The sequence below is a fragment of the Felis catus genome, chromosome C1 (genome assembly GCF_018350175.1).
Source record: "Felis catus isolate Fca126 chromosome C1, F.catus_Fca126_mat1.0, whole genome shotgun sequence".
Taxonomy (NCBI): domain Eukaryota; kingdom Metazoa; phylum Chordata; class Mammalia; order Carnivora; family Felidae; genus Felis; species Felis catus.
The window spans coordinates 191599733-191622022 of NC_058375.1; the positions used below are offsets into that span (position 1 = coordinate 191599733).

Below are 22290 nucleotides of genomic sequence, written 5' to 3' on the forward strand. Positions count from 1 at the left end.
CACAGTCGGTTAAGCGTCCGACTTCAGCCAGGTCATGATCTCATGGTCCGTGAGTTTGAGCCCCGCGTCAGGCTCTGGGCTGATGGCTCAGAGCCTGGAGCCTGTTTCCGATTCTGTGTCTCCCTCTCTCTCTGCCCCTCCCCCGTTCATACTCTGTCTCTCTCTGTCCCAAAAATAAATAAACGTTGAAAAAAAAAAATTAAAATTATAGCAAACAAATTTAAAATATTATATAAAATAACCAACTTAATATAACCACTTACCTCTGAGACACCAAGGTAACAGTGATAAGCCTTAGCTTCCCAACTTTAAGTATATTAGGAAATTACTTTTTAATTATACCAGTACTTCTACTGAACATAACATTATTCTACTTCAAAAAGGTAGAATCCCATAAGTTAGCATTTATAATACATACCAGATAAGTTGGACACCAGATATTGAGAACCTTCCTTTAGCTGACTACCAGTCAGATCGTTTTATCAACTAAGAGTCCTCGGGGGGGGAGGCCTCAGGAATTTGTTTTCTAAAATAATACATAAAACCACCTCAAATTCCTAAGTGTCCAAAGAAGAACTGCATTAACAATAATGAAAGCTTTGTTGGGATGAGCACTGGGTGCCCTATGGAAGTGATGAATCACTGGGTTCTACTCCTGAAACCAATACCACACTGTATGTTAACTAACTTGAATTTAAAAACATAAAAAACTGGGGCGCCTGGGTGGCTCAGTCGGTTGAGCAGCCGACTTCGGCTCGGGTCATGATCTCGCGGTCCGTGAGTTCGAGCCCCGCGTCGGGCTCTGTGCTGACAGCTCGGAGCCTGGGGCCTGTTTCGGATTCTGTGTCTCCCTCTCTCTGACCCTCCCCTGTTCATGTTCTGTCTCTCCCTGTCTCAAAAATAAATAAAACGTTAAAAAATAAATAAATAAAAATAAAAATAAAAAACTAATGAAAGCTTATTTTCAAAAGAACCTCAATCTTTTCTACACTATATCATATCATAGAGCGTAGTTGTAACTATCAATATTTATATACATGTTTAGACCTTATATGAATTCCACCTGGATTTTTTTTTTTAAGTTTATTTATTTATTTTGAAAGAGTGAGTGCGCATGAGCTGGAGAGAGGCAGAGAGGGAGACAGAGGATCAGAAGTGGGCTCTGGGCTGACAGGAGAGAGCCCAAGGCGGGGCTCAAACTCCCGAATGAGATCATGACCTCAGCCAAAGTCTGACACTTAACCGACTGAGCCACCCCGGCGCTCCTCAACCTGGATTTGAGGTAATAAGAAAAATATTACCTCCTGCTAGCTAATGTCTACTCTAATCTATTCCAAATGCTACAAATAATAAAAATATTGGTCCCATTTGCATTGGTTTGAACCAATTTTGAAAAAATATATGCAATTTAGTAAGTACTTAAGTATTGCTTCTTTTGACATAGCAACACACAGAGTCCTTCCCCTTCTTGTTCTAAAAAGAGGAAATTACTTCAAATATCAAGGTGAAGACCTAGGATTGAGAGAATTAATATCTTGGAGAAATTCAGAGCTACTCTTGCTTTACTTCTTACTGCTAGCTAGTAGAAATTTCTTTACCTACTTGCTTCTACTGAAATGAAGGGGAGGAAAAAAGCCACAGTGGACAACTGCAACTGTGATAAGCTGACAAAATTACAGGGGTGCCTATCTGGCTCAGTCAGAAGAGCGTGTGACTCTTGATCTCAGGGTTGTGAGTTCAAGCCCCACATTAGATATAGAGATTACTTAAATAAATAAACTAAAAAAAAAAAAAAAGACAAAAATTATAGATGTGTTTATAGTGGAGCTTGAAGTAAATTAATCCAAGTTCATCAATTCTTCAAGTTAAAAAAGGGCAGGGGTAAGAAGAAATGGGCATGTTAAGTCTGCTAAAACCAACTGGACCCATATGGTTAGCCAGGAACAGTGGTCCCTTTCTCATCTGAAATTAAAATTTTATTCCTTGTCTCCCTGAGCAGCTGCTTCAAATTTTCAGGTATTGTAATGTGAAGCTTTAAGTGCTCATTAGAAATTCTCAGAGAGTATTCCCAAATCACCACATGGTGCTATACTCATTTTGGTGAGAGGTCTATCAACACAAATTATCTATTTCATCCTGAAAGTGTAAAAATTGTTCACCATGACATATAAAATACATGGTTTCTTTTCAACCAACGTATGCAGGTGACAATTGCTTATGTATAGGAACAAGGATATATATATATGTATGTGTGTGTGTGTGTGTATATATATATGTATATACATGTGTGTATATATATGTGTGTATATATATATATATACATGTGTGTATACACACACACACACACACACACATACATACATACATATTTTAAAGATAGAAGTAAAAAGTTCACATTTTCTACCTAAAGATAACAAGTATTTGAAACTTTTGGGAAAATAATCGTGTTATCTCCCTGTGACATCCTGCAATGATCCACATGGTTTCTGGAGAAGTGAAGAAAAAGAAACATGAAAAAGAGGCTATAAGAGGAAAAAAAAGAGATTATATGGGAAATAGTGTGAATTTTCCTGAGAATATGAATGATGAATAACCATCATAAGACTCCTTCTAAAAACACCTCCATGTTTAATTCAGCCAAGTAAAAATTCACAATCCTAGTGATAAAGCCTACTCATACTAATGAAAATATCATTTCTCAATTATAGTAAACATACTTTATATGGAACTCTTTTAACCAAAAGAGGCAACATTATAAAACAATGCCAAACACTGCTTAGAAGTCTGATAGAAAATAAATCTAATTCAAGTAATCACTCTTTTGAATAATTTTCAAGAAGTACATACCCTTTGCTACCTTTCAAGCAGATTTTAAAATTCCAAAATTATTATTGTTAATTACAACACCTAAGTAGTTCCTATAATTTCTGTTGTTTAAGCAGATTTCTATCAAAATCGGGACTTACTTTGTAGGACTGCAAACCAAACACAAGCAACAAGTGAGGGAAAAATTCTTTTAAAGTCTATTGCATCAATAAAAACACTCAAACATACTTTTCAAATAATTCCCCAAGTTTACTACCCCGTTTTTTAAAAACTGCCATCTCTCATCTTTAGAAGCATGCCAAGGTTTACTTAGATTACCCCTGGAACTCAATGTTTAAATTCACCACATTAAGAAAAAAATAGACAAGAAAAATTCCAAGCCTACGAATTAAATCAAAGATGGATTCCCACTATTAGCTCTTACCTACGATCCTCTGATTTGGGGATTGGGTTGGTGCAGCGTTGGCTGTTATATTTGGCCACATATTCACATTGCTTGAAGGGGGCAGTCTTGTCCTCCAGAACGTGTCTGATACAGAAAGCGTAGCCGTTGAGTCGCCGCTGCTTGCACAGTTTGGGGCTATATGAGCACAAGGGCTTATTGTCAACCTCAGAGAAGTGTATATGTTTCCCTTCATACATCACGTGACTCTATTCCTTGTGAACATCAGCTAAAAGACCACCACAAAAAAAGAAACCCAAATGATAAATCAGAGAGTATAAGGCAGATTTAAGTTGAGAATTTCACTGAGGGACTTCTGGCCCCACAGCCATACCTGATTTTAAATCTTCTGCACCATAGCAATGTTAAGAGAACCCCAAGGATACCACAGTTTGGAATGCTGCAGAATCAAGATGAAGCAGATTGTCTACAAAAATATCAAAAGGCCTAGTTAACAAATAGGAACATGAAAAGCTTGCTCACCTGGGAAGTGAAATTCTAGGATGTCACCCTTCCTAATGGGATGGATTCTTCATTGTAATCCATCATCCCGACATTAAATTCAAATAGTAAGAGACATGATAAAATATCAAGTTACCTTATCCCTCCAAATTGAACTAAATAACTTTTACTCTGGTTAAGTGTTGTAAGTACCTCAAAGTTACAAATGTCATAAACAGATGTCATAAGGTGGCAGGTCTTTTTTATTTCATTACTGGTGGCTGATTGCTGCATCTGTTTTCAGAGCCCAGATCTTTTCACAATACCAGTAGAATGAACCTACAGACCTAAAACTTCCCTCAGAAATTCAACATTTTTTGATATGTTGGCAAAATATTTGGCAATTTGCAACAAATGTTCCTATGAAATACAAAAAAAAAAAAAAAAGGAGGCAATCCCTATTTTAAAAGTCATTTTGCCTGTAATATTTTCCACATTTATCCCATCCAAACTATAAACTTCTTGAGCCCAAAGGCTCTTCACCCAATACACTGCTACCATTCAGTGCACTGCTATCCATAAACGCTGCTCCCAACTACACTAAATAGTCTAAGAATCACGACTTCTAAGATTCTGGAGTTTTAGTAACAAAATGCAAGTTAGAAATCACATAATGCCCACTACCTCTCTACACACAAAATGTCCAACAGGAACATTTACATATTGTAACTCCATATAGTCTACAATGAAACTGAATCAACTGATTTGTCAAGTCAGGACTGTATGTGGGCTGATGTGGTCTAACACTTTCTCCAGAATCCAAAAGTCACCCAGATGGCTGATGAAATAGCTTGGATCCTAGCTACAGAAAAACTCAAGAAATACTCTCTTCTTTACAAAACTGAATAGGAAATTCCTTACACCAATAAATGACAAGATACATAAATACTTAAAGGACTCAGAAGACAGGTTTGCCAAAATCTGCTACTTTCGGTGTTACCTTGAACAAATAATAAACGCTCAGTTTTCTCATATGCAAAATAGGGGTTAATAGTAGTAGCTATGTTACCATCACGTTGCTCTAAGGATCAAGTAGTAACAGAGCACACAACCCACCAAGTATCAAGCACTGAACAAATAGGAGTTACTAAAAAATGTCAATGCTGGGGCGCCTGTGTGGTTCAGTTGGTTAAGCTTCCAACTCCGGCTCAGGTCATGATCTCATAGGTTGTGAGTTCAAGCCTGCTTGGAATTCTCTCCCTCTCTCCCTGCCCCTCCCCCACTGGCTCTTTCTCTCAAAATAAACAAACTTAAAACAAAACAAAACAAAAAATGTCAATGCTCTCCCAAGAAGACATCCAGATGGCCAACCGACACATGAAAAATGCTCAGCATCACTCATCATCAGGGAACTACAAATCAAAACCACAATGAGATACCACCTTACACCTGTCAAAATGGCAACAGTAACAACTCAGGCAACAGACGTTGGCAAGGATGTGAGAAAGATCTCTTTTGCATTGTTGGTGGGAATGCCAGCTGGTGCAGCCACTCTGGAAAACATTATGGGGGTTCCTCAAAAAACTAAAAATAGAACTACCCTACGACCCAGCAGTTGCACTACTAGGCATTTATCCACAGGATACAGGTGTGCTGTTTCGAAGGGACACATGCACCCCCATGTTTGTAGCAGCACTATCCACAATAGCCAAAGTACGGAAAGAGCCCAAATGGCCAACGATGGATGAATGAATGAAGACGTGGTATGTGTGTGTGTATATATATATATATATACACACACACACACACACACACACACACACACACACACACACACACACACACAATGGAGTATTACTCGGCAATCAAAAAGAATGAAGTCTTGCCATTTGCAACTACGTGGATGGAACTGGAGGGTATTATGCTAAGTGAAATTAGTCAAAGACAAATATGACTTCACTCATATGAGGACTTTAAGAGACAAAACAGATGAACCTAAGGGAAGGGAAACAAAAATAAAAACAGGGAGGGGGACAAAACAGAAGAGACTCATAAATACGGAGAACAAACTGAGGGTTACTGGAGGGGTCATGGGAGGGGGATGGGCTAAATGGGGAAGGGGCACTAAGGAATCTACTCCTGAAATCATTGTTGCACTATATGCTAATCTGGATGTAAATTTTAAAAAATAAAAAAATAAAATTTAAAAATGCCAATGCTTTGGGGAGCCTGGGTGACTCAGTCAGTTGAGGGACCAACCCTTGCTTTCAGCTCAGGTCATGTGTCTCCTGGATTGTGTGCTGGAGCCCCCATGTAGGCCTCTGTACTGACAGTGGGGAGCCTGCTTAGGATTCTCTCTCACCCCCTCTCTCTACCCCTCCCCCACTCATGCTGGCTCTCTCTCAAAATAAATAAATAAACCTTAAAAAAATGTCAAGAGGTGCCTGGGTGGCTCAATCCGTTAAATGTCTGGCTCTTGGTTTCGGTTCAAGTCCTGATCTCACTCTTTGGGAGTTCGAGCCCCACGTGAAGCACTGCACTGACAGTGCAGAGCCTGCTTGAAATTCACTGTTCTTCCCCTGCTCTCTCTCAAAAATAAATAAAATAAAAACTTTAAAAAAATTTTTTTAAATAAGAACTTTCCCTTTTCACTTTATTAGGATACAAGAAAAAGTTGTATTAAAAATTTTAATTTAACTGTCCTAAAGGTCTAGATGTTCAGGACAGGAAATATTTCAAAGCAAACTCATGCTGTTTCATTTTTATACTCTCTCTTTGGCTTGCTCATCCACCTGGTCAACATAAATATTTCATAAATTAGTTCAAGTAAACCTCTGTGAACTTCAGGGGGAAAATACACTGGATATAAGTGAAACAAGTAATTTATAGAACTAATTTGATTGCCATTGTGAAAAAGCAGCCAATGTATCTAGCTTCATGAGAATATTTTATAAATAATAGAAAGAAAGGACACCTGGGTGGCTCAGTCGGTTGAGCGTCCAACTTCAGCTCAGGTCATGATCTCACAGCTTGTGAGTTTGAGCCCCGTGTTGGGCTCTGTGCTGACAGCTCAGAGCCTGGAGCCTGCTTCAGATTCTGTGTCTCCCTCTCTCTCTGCCCCTAACCCACTCGCATTCTGTCTCTGTCTCTCTCAAAAATAAATAAACATTAAAAAAAAAATTTTAATAAATAACAGAACAAGACTGAGGGCAGGGATGGAGGGATATGATGGACCACCTTCACTTTTAAGACATATTCTAGGTTAACAATCACATCTGTGTAGATTGATGATTTCCCCTTTCTTTCCAATTTTTATACATCTTTTTTTCTCTATTTGAATTGGCTAGAACTGCTGGAATGATGCTAATAATAATGGCAACAACTGTTAATCCCGTTAAATGAGAATTGCTTACCGTCAACAGTAGGAGTAATGCAAACTTTTTATAAGACATATTTCCTATCATGTTAAGTATCAAGTAATTCCTATTAAGAGTTGTTTAGGGGCACCTGGGTGGCTCAGTCGGTTGAGTGTCCGACTTGTGCTAAGGTCATGATGAGCCCTGCGTTGGGCTCTGTGCTGACAGCTCAGAGCCTGGAGCCTGCTTCGGATTCTGTGTCTCCTCCTTCCTCTGCTCCTCCCCTGCTCATGCTCTGTCTGTCTCTCAAAAATAAACATTAAAAAACAAAGCGTTGTTTCTTTTTTAAAATAAACTCAGAACTGATAGTTAATTTTACCAAATTCTTTTTCAGCTTCTCAAGAGAAAATCATTTTTTCTCTTTTATACTTTTAAACACACGGCACTTAGTATTTCCCATTAGTGATGTATTTAGTATTTCCTGATTTCCTTATACTTCATCCTGGGATGAAGGCAACTTGGTCATCATGTATTATTCTTTTAATGCGTCACTAAATCACACTTGCTAATTTTTAGGATTTTTGTAATTTGAGACTGGTCTAGTGTTTAGTTTTTGTGTGCTTTTTCAGAATTTGGTATCAAAATAATATTTCAAAAAATAACTTAGCAAATCTCTTTTCCTATGTACTAGAACAAGTTAAAAAGCACTGCAGTTATGTTTCTTAGAAGGATGCCTGGGCCTCGTGCTTTTTTGTGTAGATCAGGTTTTCATACTTACCTGCACGCAATTTAGCAATAGGACCACTTACATTTAATTTCCTAAATATCCGTGATGCATTCTCTGACTCTGCGTCTGTTCATACACAGGTGACTCGTGCTTTCTCCCTTTGCTCATGATTAGGCTCAATGGGGGTTTATCTGTTTAAAACTGTTACCAACATCTTAACAGAAAGGTTCAAATCTCTTAGATTTATTAATACCTCCAAGTATGTTTTCTAAATCCATCAATTTCTGCTTTTATATTTGCTAATACCTCCTTTCTGCTTTCTTTCCATTTTCTTATTATTATTTTGTAACTTCTTGGGATGAATTCTTCTCCTCTATCATTCTTTTCTTTAGTAATTTACTTATATCTACGAATTTTCCGCTGAGTACGACTTTAGCCATATTCCGTAAGAACACACAGAATTCCGATGATTGGTATTACTAGTTGATACGGATTTGATTTTTCAATTTTTCCTTTAGCCCAAGAGTTGTTTAATTGTCTCAGCTGGCAGAGTTTTATGCTTTCCTTTGCTTTAGTTCTATAAGAATAAGGAGAATATGGATATATCTCTGCTTTTTGGATTTGACTGATATTTTCTCTGGGATGTAATAGGTATGCTTGAAAAAGTATTCATTGTTTCCATGGTGTGCTGTTTGCTATTCCATATATCATGCTATTACCTTTTACTTTTAAGTTTTCTAAAGCACAGTTTTAGATCACGGGTCAGCAAACTGGCTTAAAGGACAAATTTGGCCCACTACCTGTTTTTGTAAATAGTTTTACTGGAACACTGTCCTGTTCATTCATTTTACATGCTGTCTATGGCTGCCTTCACATCGTAATAGAGCTGAGTAGTTACAAAAGAGATCGTATGGTCATGACACTTAAAAAACTCACTAAATCAATCAATCTCTAAAATATTATTTGCTGGTCCCTTTTCAGATGCATCTCTTAATGGATATAACTTTTTTGTCCCAATCTGTCATTTTCTTCTAATAAATGAGTAGTGTCTAAGTTATAATTTTATATTTATTTACATGACAAATAGTTTGTCCTAATTTTATTTTTTTTGTATTGCTTTTAGCTTTTAATTTTTTATTAAAAATTTCACTATATAGTCTGTTTTCCTGCAAGATTTATAGTCTATGCCCTTTAGATAACATCTCTTCACTCCACACTAAGAAAAGAAATTGGTATATGATTGACCCTCTGAATAATGTGAGAGTTAGGTGCACCAACACCCTACATAGTCAAAAATCTATATATAACTTTTGACTTCCCAAAAACTTACCTACTAGTAGCCTACTGTTGACTGGAAGTCTTATTAATAACATTAAACAGCTGATTAACACATATTTTGCATGTTATATGTATTATATACCGTATTCTTCTCTATTTTCATTTTGTAACTACCCAATCTCCAATTTTTCCCTTATATTTCTGTACTGCCATAGTTTATAACGTTATAATATTTACACTTACATTTATTTAATGCTAATCACTAATCCTTTTAACTTAGTGTTCAATTCATCTATTAATTCAGTAGTTTATAATACAGTCACCTCCCTTCTCCAGCCTTGCCCCGCACCCTGCAGGGCTGACTCAGGAGAACTACGCTGTGGTTTTTCTGTTCGGAAATATGTGTCAATTGGTATTATACTTACATGATAGCTTACCTGGACATAAAATTCCTGGGTCATATTTTTTTTGTCTAGTGACCTTGCGTATTTTTTTTTTTCCATTTTGACTTAATAATAAGTCTTCACATTTAAAGATTAGAAACCATTCTAGAATTTCAAGTCTTTTATTAGGGGAAACTCTTCCTTAATGTCTTGGTAAGTTCTTTCTGCTTCAATGATTCTATTCTTCAGGGGTTATCAATTATTGGTATGTTAGATTTACCGTGCTCCGTATCTATCACTCCCCTTTACTTTTTCCATTTTGGATTGCTCAAATCTCTCAAGCTTACCTCCATTATTCCCAACAAGAGTGTATCTGATGCTTTGAAAGTGACCTTCATTTCTATAATAACTACGTATATATTTTTTCTTTTGTAGCCTGTTCTGTCAGCTCACTCTTACCTCTTCCCGTTGTCCTATCATTGATTTCTTGAGCTTTGTCTCCTCTTTAAACTCCTGCTTCAGAGAAGCCATCTCACCCCCAACTCCACACACCACCTGTCACCATAGGGAACTATGTTCATAATTTTCACTTGCTGGGCTCTTTCTGGAAATGATTATCACCAACACTCTTCCCTTGAAGCTTGACTCAATGCTGAACTTGTCTCCCCAACTCACAGAGGCCCAAAGGCCATAGATTTTCAGGGGATGATAATGCAGGCTTCATTTCTCTTCAGTGGACCAAGATGAGCAGCTGTAAAGATAACGTGCTTCCAGTTTCTCCTCTACTCTAAACTTCTCGCAAAAACAGTATCACTGCAGTCCGTAATTCAGCCCTCCCTCTGGCCATTCAGGGAGCCCAATGTACATAACAACTCTGCCATTCCACATATGCAGGTTATTGGTTTTGCTCCCAAGGTGTGTCAGCTATTTGGGAGAAAGCTGCATCCTCACTTTCCCTGAGTTCACGCTCTCCCGGCATGCTCTTACCTTGACTCAATTTTCACTGCACTTACCAGCACTCATTCACTTATTCTGGTTATAAGGTTTTGTTAGTTACCAAAGAATGAGTTGCTTTTGTTTCTCACGCTCCTTGTTACTTCTAGTTGGTTTGAAGAGAACAAAGATGTCAGTACTCTTTATATTTTAAAATTCTGTATGGTAAAATATATCAAAACCAAAATCATAAAACAAATGTATTACCCAATTTTTTGTAAGAAATCCATTGCTTCTGTAATCAATTATTTTTTATTTTAAAGAATCAATATGCTATTTAAAAAGTTAATAAACTTGGGGCGCCTGGGTGGCTCAGTCAGTTAAGTATCCAACCTTGGCTCAGGTCATGATCTCATGGTTTGGGAGTTCGAGCCCTGCATTGATTGGGTTCTGCACTCTCAGTGCAGAGCCTGCTTGGGATTTTCTCTCTTTCCCTCTCTCTCTGTGTCTCCCTCTCTCAAAATAAATAAACTGTATTTATTTAAAAATAAATAGTTAATAAAGTTGATTCAATTCATTTCACTATGTGAAATCCACATGACTCTAGCTTTAATGGCAAGTATTTACTAATCACTTGTGAAAAGTTCATCATTTTTTCAGAAGCTGTGGAAAATAGTAAAAGACACAATTTTTAACTAACATAACACTGTGTTAACTAAATGGAATTAAGATAAAAACCTAAATTTAGAAAAAAGACATAATTTTTGCCTTTAGATGATATCGCCTATGAGACAAGATGCATTCATAAGGAAGTGTACAGTTGGAGGCCCTCATGACAGCTGAGCGGCCCAGGCTCCTCTAGTCTCATCAAATCTAAGAAGCTGCTCCCTCTGTCTAGAGCAGTGGACATCTTCCCTGTTCGTGCTCCCACCTGGGGCCAGACCTAGTCCAATCCTTCAGAAGCCAGCTTAGTCATGGCACCTACAGATTCCCAAAGGCTGGGTTAGGTACATGCTCCTCTGAGGTATTCCATGCATTTCCCTGTTTCAGTGATCATCACATTCCACTGTAACTGCCTATTCTGCTGTCTTCTCTCCTAAAAAATAAGTTCCCAGATGGACAAACCATTTTCTGTTCATCATTATATCCCAGGGCCTAGCACAGTGCCCAGAAGTTAACAGGTGCTCAATAAATAGGTGCCGCTTACATAAATAGCTTCTGTGACAGTAATTCTTAATTCCAGGTGGTCTACCTAAAACAGAGGTTACAATTCACCCAGGGATCATTAAATAATTTAAAATCACTAAACTGGCACTTCGGACAGTCTATACAGTAATTTCTAATAGCCACAGTCATATACCAAGAGAAAGTTAGTATAATTTAGAAACTTTAGGGGTGCCTGGGTGGCTCAGTTGGTTAAAAGTCCAACTTTTGCTCAAGTCATGATCTCACAGTCTATGAGTTCGAGCCCCACGTTGGGCTCTGTGCTGACAGCTTAGAGCCTGGAGCCTGCTTCAGATTCTGTCTCCCTCTCTCTCTGCCCCACCCCCACTTGTGCTAGCTGTCTCTCTCTCTCTCTCTCAAAAATAAACCTTAAAAAAAAATGCAGAAACTTTAAAGTTTTTATGAAGTAACATCAAATAGATATCATATAAAGTGGCACCCAATGTCTATTCAGCAAATAATGTTTAAAAAATAAGTAAGAAAGGGGGCGCCTGGGTGGCTCAGTCGGTTAAGTGTCCAACTTCAGCTCAGGTCATGTCACAGCTCGTGGGTTTGAGCCCCGCATCGGGCTCTGTGCCTACAGCTCAGAGCCTGGAGCCTGCTTCCGATTCTGCGTCTCCCTCTTTCTCTGCCCTTCCCTTGCTTGCGCTCTCTCTCTCAAAAATAGATAAACATTTAAAAAATAATAATAATAAATAAAGTAAGAAAAAAGTGACCTTGTAATTTTTCTGTAAGTCTAACACTATTCTGGGATACCTGGGTGGCTCAGTTGGTTGAGGGTAAGACACTTGAGAGCGTCCAACACTAGATTTAGGCTCAGGTCGTGATACCAGGGTCATGGGATCCAGCCCCACTTCTGGCTCCCCTGCAAAGGACTCTGTGCTGAGCATGAGGCCTGCTTGAGATTCTCTCTCTCCTTCTGCCCCTCCCCCATGCACATGCATGCTCTCTCTAAAATAAAAAGAAACAAAAACCAAAAAAAAACAAAAAAACATTTTAAAATAATAAAAGTAAGAATGGCTTCAAATCTGCCAATTCAACCTTTTTTTTTTCTTTTCTTTTTTTTTTTTTTTTTTGAGAGAAAGAGAGCTTGCCCGCGAGCAGGGGAGGGGCAGCGTGGTGGTGAGCACCCTAAGCAGGCTCCACACTAGGCCCAGAGCCCCACAAGGGCTCCATCTCACTACCAGGAGAGAACTCGAGGCAAAATCAAGAGGCCAACACTTAACCAACGGAGCCACCCATGTACCCCATATTCAGATTCTTTCTAACTCAAAGAATTCACTGTCTACCCACCTGCCCTCTTCAGTATTTGCCACAAGGTGCCAAAGCTCTTGCCAAGGACCTCTAAGACATTACAGAAAGGTGTTTAATTTCAACATCTTAGAAACAACTTCTATTTAACCTTATTTTCTATCTACCTGTGATCAATTTTTCTTCCCATTTCTTTGATTTTTAATATTTTAAAGTTCCACTAAAAACCGACTCTATATCATTCTACGTTTTGAACAATCAACACTTCGCCATTTTCAAATCCCTCTTTTAAATGCTCAATTTAATCTTCATACTTAATATTTCCAATTCCCTAATGTATTCAGACTCACTTTATATACCATAAAAGGAAAGAATGTTGGAGAATGGCCCTGTGCTTTGAAATCTAGCTTCCTTCTAAATGAATTACTATTTAATATCAAAATCACTCTGTCTATAAACTGGACACAACTCTTCATCTGGTCTTCTCTACATTAATGGGTTTTTAATTAAAGAAGAAATCATAACAAAAGCACTAAAGTAGATCTCAGAAAAAAAAGAAACCTATTTTTTTTTCATTTTTTACATGTAGCCTCCTACAACTGACGTTATTTACCCCTAACTCCAAAGGTGAAGTTCACATAGCCTTCACTCCTTAACATTTGTTGTAAGACATAAAGAGAGGAAACGTATAAAGTCCACATGGTCTTAACCAAATTATTACTGTCTAATCCATGAAGAAGAAAAACTATACCTAAACTCTATTTTTTAACACATGATCAGTATCACTTGAAAAAGATAAAAAAATCCCAACCACACTCAATTTATTGACAGCCATAGTAGATATTATCTTCTGCTGTGGAAATAACTTGTTTGGACTGTAAGTGGATCTGTGCTCCCTTAAAGAACACAATGCAAGTAACTGAACACTAGAGAGCAGAATATATGCCGTTATTTATTACTAAAAGGCAAATGTAATCGCTACTGAGAATAGACTCACAGAATTAGTATTTCCACAGCAAACAGCAAACATATCCACATACTGGAATTCAAGAGTGGGAAATAATGGTTAGGTATAAAATCTTAAAAAACAAACAAACAAACAACCTTCCTCGGTATTATATTATAATGCTGAGTTTAACTGGAAAAGAAAACACTTCCTTCCCACAGTTTCTTCTTTCAAATACAGCGGAAGAAGATATTAAGCAGGGAGAAAAGACAAGCCTTTAACAAAGCAACCTATGGCCCTTTCAGTCTTCCCACAGCAACACATAAACCAATCTGACCAAAATATGAACATTATTCTCTTTGGGACTGCCACTGTACCACATCCATGCGGAAACTCTGCATGTCATTACTGTTCTTTTGAGTCTCATGTTTCAGAAGCATGTTCATTTCACTGCCACAGCAGATTCCCCTAATTGCTCTCTGTAATTGTATAGTTTAGCCCCTTTTAGGAGCCTAGACTTACGACATACCTTACAATTTTTTTAAATCGAGCACTTTAATTCCCAGAATGTTAGCTTTCTTAACATATTTAATACAATGAAAAAAAAAATTTACTTATCCCTGAGTCCTATACTTTCAAGGCTCAAAAAACTTTTCTACCCATGCTATGCTTTTTAAAATTATTTTTGTTATGATGGTTTTTTTTTTTTTTTTGAGAGAGAGAGAGAGCACGTGTGCATGAGTGGGTGAGAGGGGCAGAGGGAGAGAGAAAATCTTAAGCAGGCTCCACACCCAGCAAGGAGCCTGAGGAGGGACCTGAACTGATCCCATGACCCTGGGGTCAGGACCTGAGCCAAAATCAAGAGTCAGACACTCAAACAACCGAGTCACCTAAATGCCCCTTAAGCTTTCTTTGAAGTTTGTTTTTTTTTAAATTTCTTTTAATGTTTATTCACTTTTGAGAGAGAGAGTGAGTGGGGGAGGGGCAGAGAGAGAGGGAAACACAGGATCCGAAGCAGGCTCCAGGCTCTGAGCTGTCAGCACAGAGCCTGAAGTGGGGCTCGAACTCACAAGCCATGCGATCATGACTCACAAGCTATGAGAACTCACAAGCTGTGAGATCGGACGCCCAACCGACTGAGCCACCCAGGCACCCCTGAAGTAAGTTTTCATTCAACTTCATGGAGCACCAAAAGGTAGTGAGATACTAAACAGATAAGTATACTGATTAAAAAAAAACAAAAACAAAAAAAAACAAAACACAAAAAACTAACATCGCACATAGCAATGTGAAAAGCGGTAAAATTAAGACTCGGAAATGAAAATCTTCCCGCTGATGTGATCTGAAGAGAAAGATCAGTGAGAAAAATTGCCTATCACCCCAAAACATAAACGATATTCAGCATAAAGTTCAAACTAAAATACTTGAAAATAAACCAAATAAATGCTTATTGAACATCTATTATGTGCCAAATACTTTGCTGTACAAATGAGTCTGCATTATGAATTTAAATTAACATGGCCCTTAAGCTAGTTGAATTCCTTGGCTGATTTATTAGAGAGGGAAGGACAGTTCTGTGGCAGGTGTCAGTACCCTCGGCTCTAGCGCATGTCAGAGATGGTGCTCCAATCTGGTTCTGCTAAGTACTAGGTGTGTGACCTTGGGCAAGTTATTAGGTTCCAGTTTTCTCCTATGTAAAAGAGAGGACTATAATAGTATGCACCTCACTGAGTCCTTCAGGAGAATTAAATTAGGTATTTCATGAACCGTACTTAGCATGGTACCCAGCACATAGTAATCACTTAATCTTAACTACTATTAGAAGCAGTAAGAAGTAGTTTATTGGTATTATCATTTTAATCTAGAATCTGCAGGGCTAAAATGCACTCTCCAGCTGCTAGTGGTTTTCTGAATGGTACAGTGTAATTCTCCATTAAGTCAGGGCCTCCCACCTTCTTGGAGCTAGAGTAACAGAATCCACTAAGAATAAACCATATAATCTACATTAAAAATCCAGTGTTAAAAATATTTTCTATGTTCTATAGAGTCACTATATCCTGATATTCTCATGATGCGAAACATCAACTCAATGAGCAGTGCTTGATTTGGCTGCAGCATTGATGAGGTCCACTTAGTAAACCTTTACAACAAAGGCTTCTGAGTCCCTATGCAAGCCACGGTCACACTCCATTGTGACAGAAACCCTATATTGCAGGACCAGAAGAAAAACTAAGTTATAGCTATAGTCCTCAAAGTTCTTTTGTTCTAAGAACCTGAAACTAATGGCCTCTTTGTTGCTAAATTCCACATACACTTTTCCATCCCTATCTTACTTAACCTCTGCAGTGTTTCACACTGTTGACCACTTTCTCTTTCTTGAAAAGCTCTCCTTTCTGGCAGCTCCGTGGATTCCTTTCTCTTGCTCCCACACTTAAATGTCAATGTTCCCCAAGACTTTCTTATTCTTATTTTGTAGGGATGGATGCGAGGTGAAACGCCTAAATGGGCCACAAGGGTGGGACAGGGACAGACTTTGCTCCTCTAAAGGTGGCTGATTCAAACCAGTTCTAGCAAGTTGTTGTGATATTAAAAAAAAGAAGAAAAGAGATAAATGCAGACCCAAGGTTTCTAAATTTTAGCATTTTCAAAAGGCAAGAAGCCAGATTTCCCATTACATTGTTAAAATAGAGATGCGTGACCTCAAGCAAGTTACTTTATAAATCGGTTTCCTCGTCTATGAAATGGCAGTGATAAAGTCACAAATTTTACATAAAGTGAATAAAACAAAACATTTCCACAGCCCCTTGTTTTATCTTCCACTCTACATCTACCCCAAGACTACAGGTTATGATCCCAAGTTTAGTTGGAAAACACATGTACGAATCGTAAACACACCTAAATGCATTCTTCTGGAGAAGAATCCAGAGTCCATCAGATTCCCCCCAAAAGACTTCAGAACCAGACTAAGCCAAATGTTTCTGCTTCTACAGCTTTAGCTGTCATCTCCATGACACGATCCCCGAATCGACATCTGGCCAACCTATGCAGACCACTTTACCTCTGTGACCAGCCTGTCCACTGACTTGTCTCCATCTCCACTGTCATTCCCAATGCCTCAGTTCAAACCTTCCATCTCTTCTTAGCAGCTTCCTCTCTGGTCTATTCCAGTCTTGCTCTCCTTCACTCCAATCTTTGTACAACTCAGATCCTCTGAAACGCAAATAATTTCTTTGGCCAAAGCCCTTCAGGGTCTGCTCACGAATGTAAAAGGAATCCAAACTCTGGAGCCCATCACTTAAACTCCCAAGGACCTGACCAGGCTGACCTCTCCCCCTCCCACTATTTATTCCTATTCCTACAACTCCTACAATTTGCAACACAGAATACTCTTTTGTCCTCAGGCATTTATTCCTACTAGCAGGTCCCACCTCTCCGAATGCCTTTCTAACTCCTCCCATTCGCTTAGGGCAGAAACCCTAAAAGTCTAGAAACCCTGGAAAGTCCTTCTTTTCTTTGAGGCTTACCCCTAGGCCAGAATAAATAGGTTCTCTTCCTCCAGGCTAATCTATCCCTTATCATTTAATGTTGTAAATGTCAGCCTTTCCCCCCACCCCCACCCCTAGACTAAAAACTCCTCAAGGGCAGAGAATGTGTCGCAGTATTACATGGCCACAGTGACCAAGAGGAAACTAATCTGGTAAATGAATGAAACATCACTGGTTCTGGCAACTTCCACCATCACCCCAGGTAAACATCCCACCCTCCTAAGGTGAGCCCACCAAAGTCACAGACTTCCTCAAAGCTCTGCCACCCAAACACACACACAAACAGGCAGATAACCACAAGGCTTTCAAGGGAGCAGCTGGAAGTAAAGTAAACCTGCTTTCGATGCCCACTGGAGTACTTACCAGTCCTTTACATCTGCCAACTCACAGAATCCAACGGCTAGACCACCATCAAGCTGCTGAAACTTCTATGAAAATCCTGCTAACTTTTCAGTGGCACAAAAAGGTATTTGCCCCATGAAGGCAATTATAATATTCTATCTGTACTCAAATACAGTATCAGTATTAAATTCTTAGTATTGGTAATACATAGGGAGCCAAGAGCTTCTTGACATTAAAAACACATCCATAATACGAAGAATCTTTAGAGGAAAACATTATATAAAAGTCACGCACCATTTTAAAAACCATGCGCAACTCCTCATTTAACTGTCACGGCAACCCTATGATAAAGGTATTATTATCACCCCTTTTCACAGATGAAGAAACCGAGACTTAATGAAATTAAGTCAATTGGTCCAAGTCACGTGAGATTCCAGGCCGGTCTGAGGTCAGAACCCAAACACTTAACCAACACGAAACTACACAACACTTAAATGCAAGATCCTAAGATTCAGCTGCGTGCACATCCAATCACACAAGGAGAGAAAACACAACCAAAAATGTTAACAGTGGTTATACCTCTGAGTGTGATAGACAGGGCCGAGTGGGGTGAATATGAGCTAGTATAACTTGTAGTCAGAAAAAAAGCAAACAAATAGAAGAAATGGTATTTAGATGGTTTAAAAAAAAAAAAGGTTAAGGTGGGTTAGGAGAATAGTTAATGAGCACCTACCAAGAGCCAAGCACATAGGCCATCTCATCTAATCCTTACGCCAAAAAATGTTCTATTTCCGTTTTACAGATAAAGAAACTAAACATTAAGTAATGCTCCCAGTGGAAGAGCTGGGATCAGAACCCAAAGCCCAGTCGAAATGTGCCTGACTGCAGGATACCACACGACAACTAAAATTTAACCGAAAAGCTGTTCAAAAACAAATCACATTCTGGGAAAGAATCAGAACCAAGTAGCCTGGCATAATACGTGCAAGGTGAAAAAGAACAGAGGCCTAAGGTTTTAACTTGAAGCTTTAGTCACTAGTTATCTCTGGAAGTGTCTCAAAGAGCCAGAAGCATTGTCTAAAACTAGCCATCACGGGGAGGACTCTGGGACAGACCTGTACCTGATGGAGTGGGAAGGAGATTCCATTGCTGTTTGTTTTGCAAAGCAGAGTCGTATTAGCATAAGTTAAATGGACTTAAATGTGACTCCATTGTCAAAGCGGCAGAGTATCTGCTTTGGGGACAATTTGCTGCTTCCAGCCCAGACTCACCCATTCATCTATTGTTTACAAGTTCCCAGGTGTGTGGGGGGAGAAATGAGGTGTTACAAGTCTGAGACTATTGCTAACTGTATTCAGATATAAATGACCTCTCATTACCCAGAACTACTGTTCCAAACCTGGACGGTGAGAGCGGCTAACCCTTAGGGAACATCTCTGGTAAGAATGAATGGATCAGCACTTTTTTTGACAGGACATGTTTGAATGCTCTGACTTTGAAATTTTAAAATCCATATAAACTACAATCTCATTTCTCTAAAATAGCAGTAATACGATTTACTGAGGAAAGTAGCTGGGGTGGGGGCCTACACACATTTCCTTATACAATCTTTCAGAAGAAATAAGATGCGATTATTTCACTTACAAGTTACAATAAACATCTACTTTTGAAACTAAATACTTAATAGTGAAACATATATTAATTACCTTAGCAATCTAAAATTAACTCAATATTTGCCCTGAAACTCTTATTAGTTTCAAATAAAATACAACTTTTAAAAGTGTCAAATCTTCCATTCCTTCAAGAATAAAGTAGCCCATGACACAATTAGATTAAGAAATTTCTGTAGGTTTGGGACAGGGTGGGAAAAAGCAGAAAACTCTGGGATTTGTACATACAGTTTTTGAAAGCTTAGGAAAGTGAAGTCGATAATATACCTTAAAGCTAGCAAATTATGGGGCAAAGATTTTTTTTTTAATCCTAAAATGTTCTAGGAAAAGAGACTCACTGAACGATTTCTTCCATCCAACATGCTCTAAAAATAAGGGCAAGCTATAATAGAAGTAACAATTCTGAGTACACAAGTACATGAAAACGTCCAAGTCAATAAGCAATTTCAATTAATCGATAAAGTTGAACAACCATTAAACGTAATTTGCATTTCTGTATGAAATCCATGCCTCAAATATCAAGCTTTCCTTAAGTAAAATGCTAAATGGCTGGATATCTATCATTGTGGAGAAACAGGAGTTTTATTTTAGGCAGACAAAAGGAAAAGAAAGACACAGAAGAATCATAGGAGGAGTCTCACTTCCACGCCCGACAGGAGTCAGACCAAGTCATGGGTGATCCATAGCTCTGCTCAAGTGCCAGCTTCTCACTAGGTAACAGTGCTGGGGGGGGGGGGGGGGGCTGTGTGGTCAGAATGTGGAACACCTCTGCCCATGAACGACAACGACAGCCTGATACCGGGCAGGGCACACACACAGGCACACAACATAATGGCCTGGGTCCGCTAAAAAAAGAAGGGGGGAAAAAAAAAACAAAAAACGAAAGAGGAAAAATAACTTGCAAACTTTTGCCCACACCAGGGGCTGGTAGTGGGGGCAGGGGACATTTAACATTTCCACTTCCATACTAGACGACAACCAGAAGGTGGTTAAGTGTAGCCACAGGAAACATCCCATCCCTGAAAACCAGGAAATCGAGATCTGGAAATTTAAGTTTTTTACTTTTTGTTTGTTTGTTTGTTTGTTTTTGCAACTTGCAAAGCTCGTGGCACCAAAATAAAACTAAAATTGAACCCGTTTAAACATAGGGGAAAAAAAAAATACCAAAACCACACTGTGTCAGCTACGTTCAGTTCCCTGAGGGCTCTTCCACAGACCCTTCTGAGTTGTGGCAATAACAAGTTTCCTTAAAAATCCCCATTTTTCGATGTCTAGGGTCGGACATAATATCACATCAATCCAAGTAGTTATTGTCACAATAAATAAGCCACTCATCCTTAAACTGTAGACCTGGTTTCAGAAGCTGCCCTGCCCACCTCCTCTCCCTCCTCCTAATTTTTAAATGCTTCCAAGCGTTCTGACAACCAGGGTCTCCCCCCTCGGGTTCCGTTCGTGTGTCTGATATACCAGACGCTGACCAAATAGGACAGGAAACTCCCACGTCTGGGGGCTGCTCCAGAAATCCAACCCCCGCTAATGACAATCTCCTCACCGCTCCCTTCGTCTTTCCCTGTGCGGGGACCGTCCAGGAAAGGGGGGCTTGAGACCCGGAGGAGTCCGAGAGGAAAGGAGGGGGCGTGCTTAATCTGAAATGAACACCCCCGGTTTCTGGAGCAAAGGCTAAAAAGGCGATTAGGAGAGCCAGCCCATGAGAAATACCACCTGAATTTACCTCCTCCTTTCCCACACCAAAAGCCCAGTCACTAACTAATAAGCTGCGAAAATTCCCTGGAAAACTTTTCCAAACGGGCAGAGAAGGCCCTCTCCCCAGCCTGGGGGCTCCTGGGGAACCGGCAGGAGTTTGCAGCCCGGGAAGGGCTCGCCGGGGAGTGGGGTGGGGCGCGGGCGAGGGGTGCAGGGGCGGAGTACCTTCAATGGACAGGAACTGGCAAAGAGTTGCAAAATAGCCGAGTGCTCTCCTCCACGCCCTCGGGGGTCGCGGGCGCTAGGACCAGGGCTCCCCGAAAGGAGGGCAACCCCCAATTCGGGCCTAAAAGGAAACTTTCCGGGCCGCGGCTGCACCTGACTCCTCGCCGCCCCTCCACCCCACCCCACGCCCGCCAGGCCGCCCGCCCCGCCCCGGCCTGGCCGCCCAGAGCGCAGAGGGGAATAAATAAATTCAACTATTACCGGAATCGAGGGTGGGGGGGCGTCGGCGAGAGACCAGGGGGAAGGGCCGGGCGGGTGCCCATTCCCCACTCCTAGGCCCTGACGCCCCTGTCCCGGCAACCCGGGCCTGCCGCCCCGCGGGGGAGCCTCCCGGCCGGCGCACGATCGGGCCCCGCAGCGCCGCCGTCCCGCCCCGAGGCCCCGGGGGAGCCGGAGGGGCGCGCGGAGGCCCGGGGTGCCGGGGCAGGGCGCGGCCGCCGCGGGGCCCGCCGGCCCGAGGCCTAGCCGGCTCCCCCCCAACCCCCCGCCCCGGCCCACACCCCCACCCGGGCCCGCGCAGGCCGCGCCGCTCGGCCGGCTCGGGCCCCGGCTGGACCCCGCGCCCGCCTGCCGCCGCCGCCGCCGCCCGTGGGCGCCCCCAGGCCCTGCGGCCCCCAGCCCCCGCCACCCCGGCGCCGGCCCCTCTCACCCTTTCATTCTCTGCCCGGGGCCTGACGCGGGCCGGCGGATCCCCGGCCTCACGTAAGCGCGCTCGCCGCCCGCCCTGCCTGCGCGGCCCTGCCCGCCGCCCTACGGGAGCCCGGGGATGTGGGCCGGGCCTGGGGCCGCCTCTGCTTACCTTTCAGCTGCTTTTTTTTTTTCTCCTTCCCCCCTTTTCCCTCGGCCGGGCTGACAGATCAGAGTGAGAGGCGCTGGCAATGGACTAGGAAGCTCGGCTGCCGCTGCTACTGCTCCCCCCTGGGCTCCGGCGAGAGCC

The 22290-nt window shown here is 40.8% G+C and overlaps 1 protein-coding gene across 8 annotated transcripts in view; it reads right to left on the bottom strand.

Moving 5' to 3' along the window:
• Positions 1-22290, bottom strand: part of INO80D (INO80 complex subunit D) — a 72424-nt gene extending 50134 nt beyond the window's left edge. Inside the window, exons 1-3 of one of the 8 annotated variants that reach the window (XM_045034371.1) lie at positions 22153-22290; positions 3603-3695; positions 3251-3406 (exon numbers count right to left, since the gene is read on the bottom strand). Coding sequence is in view for 5 of the 8 variants with exons in the window: in XM_019838519.3 (XP_019694078.2) it covers positions 3251-3468 (218 nt within the window). In the remaining 3 variants the exon portion in view is untranslated. Of the gene's footprint in view, positions 1-3250; positions 3498-3602; positions 3696-21293; positions 21482-21554; positions 21694-22002 lie in introns of those variants that run through there. The other 7 variants (XM_019838519.3, XM_045034370.1, XM_045034366.1 and 4 more) reach the window with 7 other exon arrangements.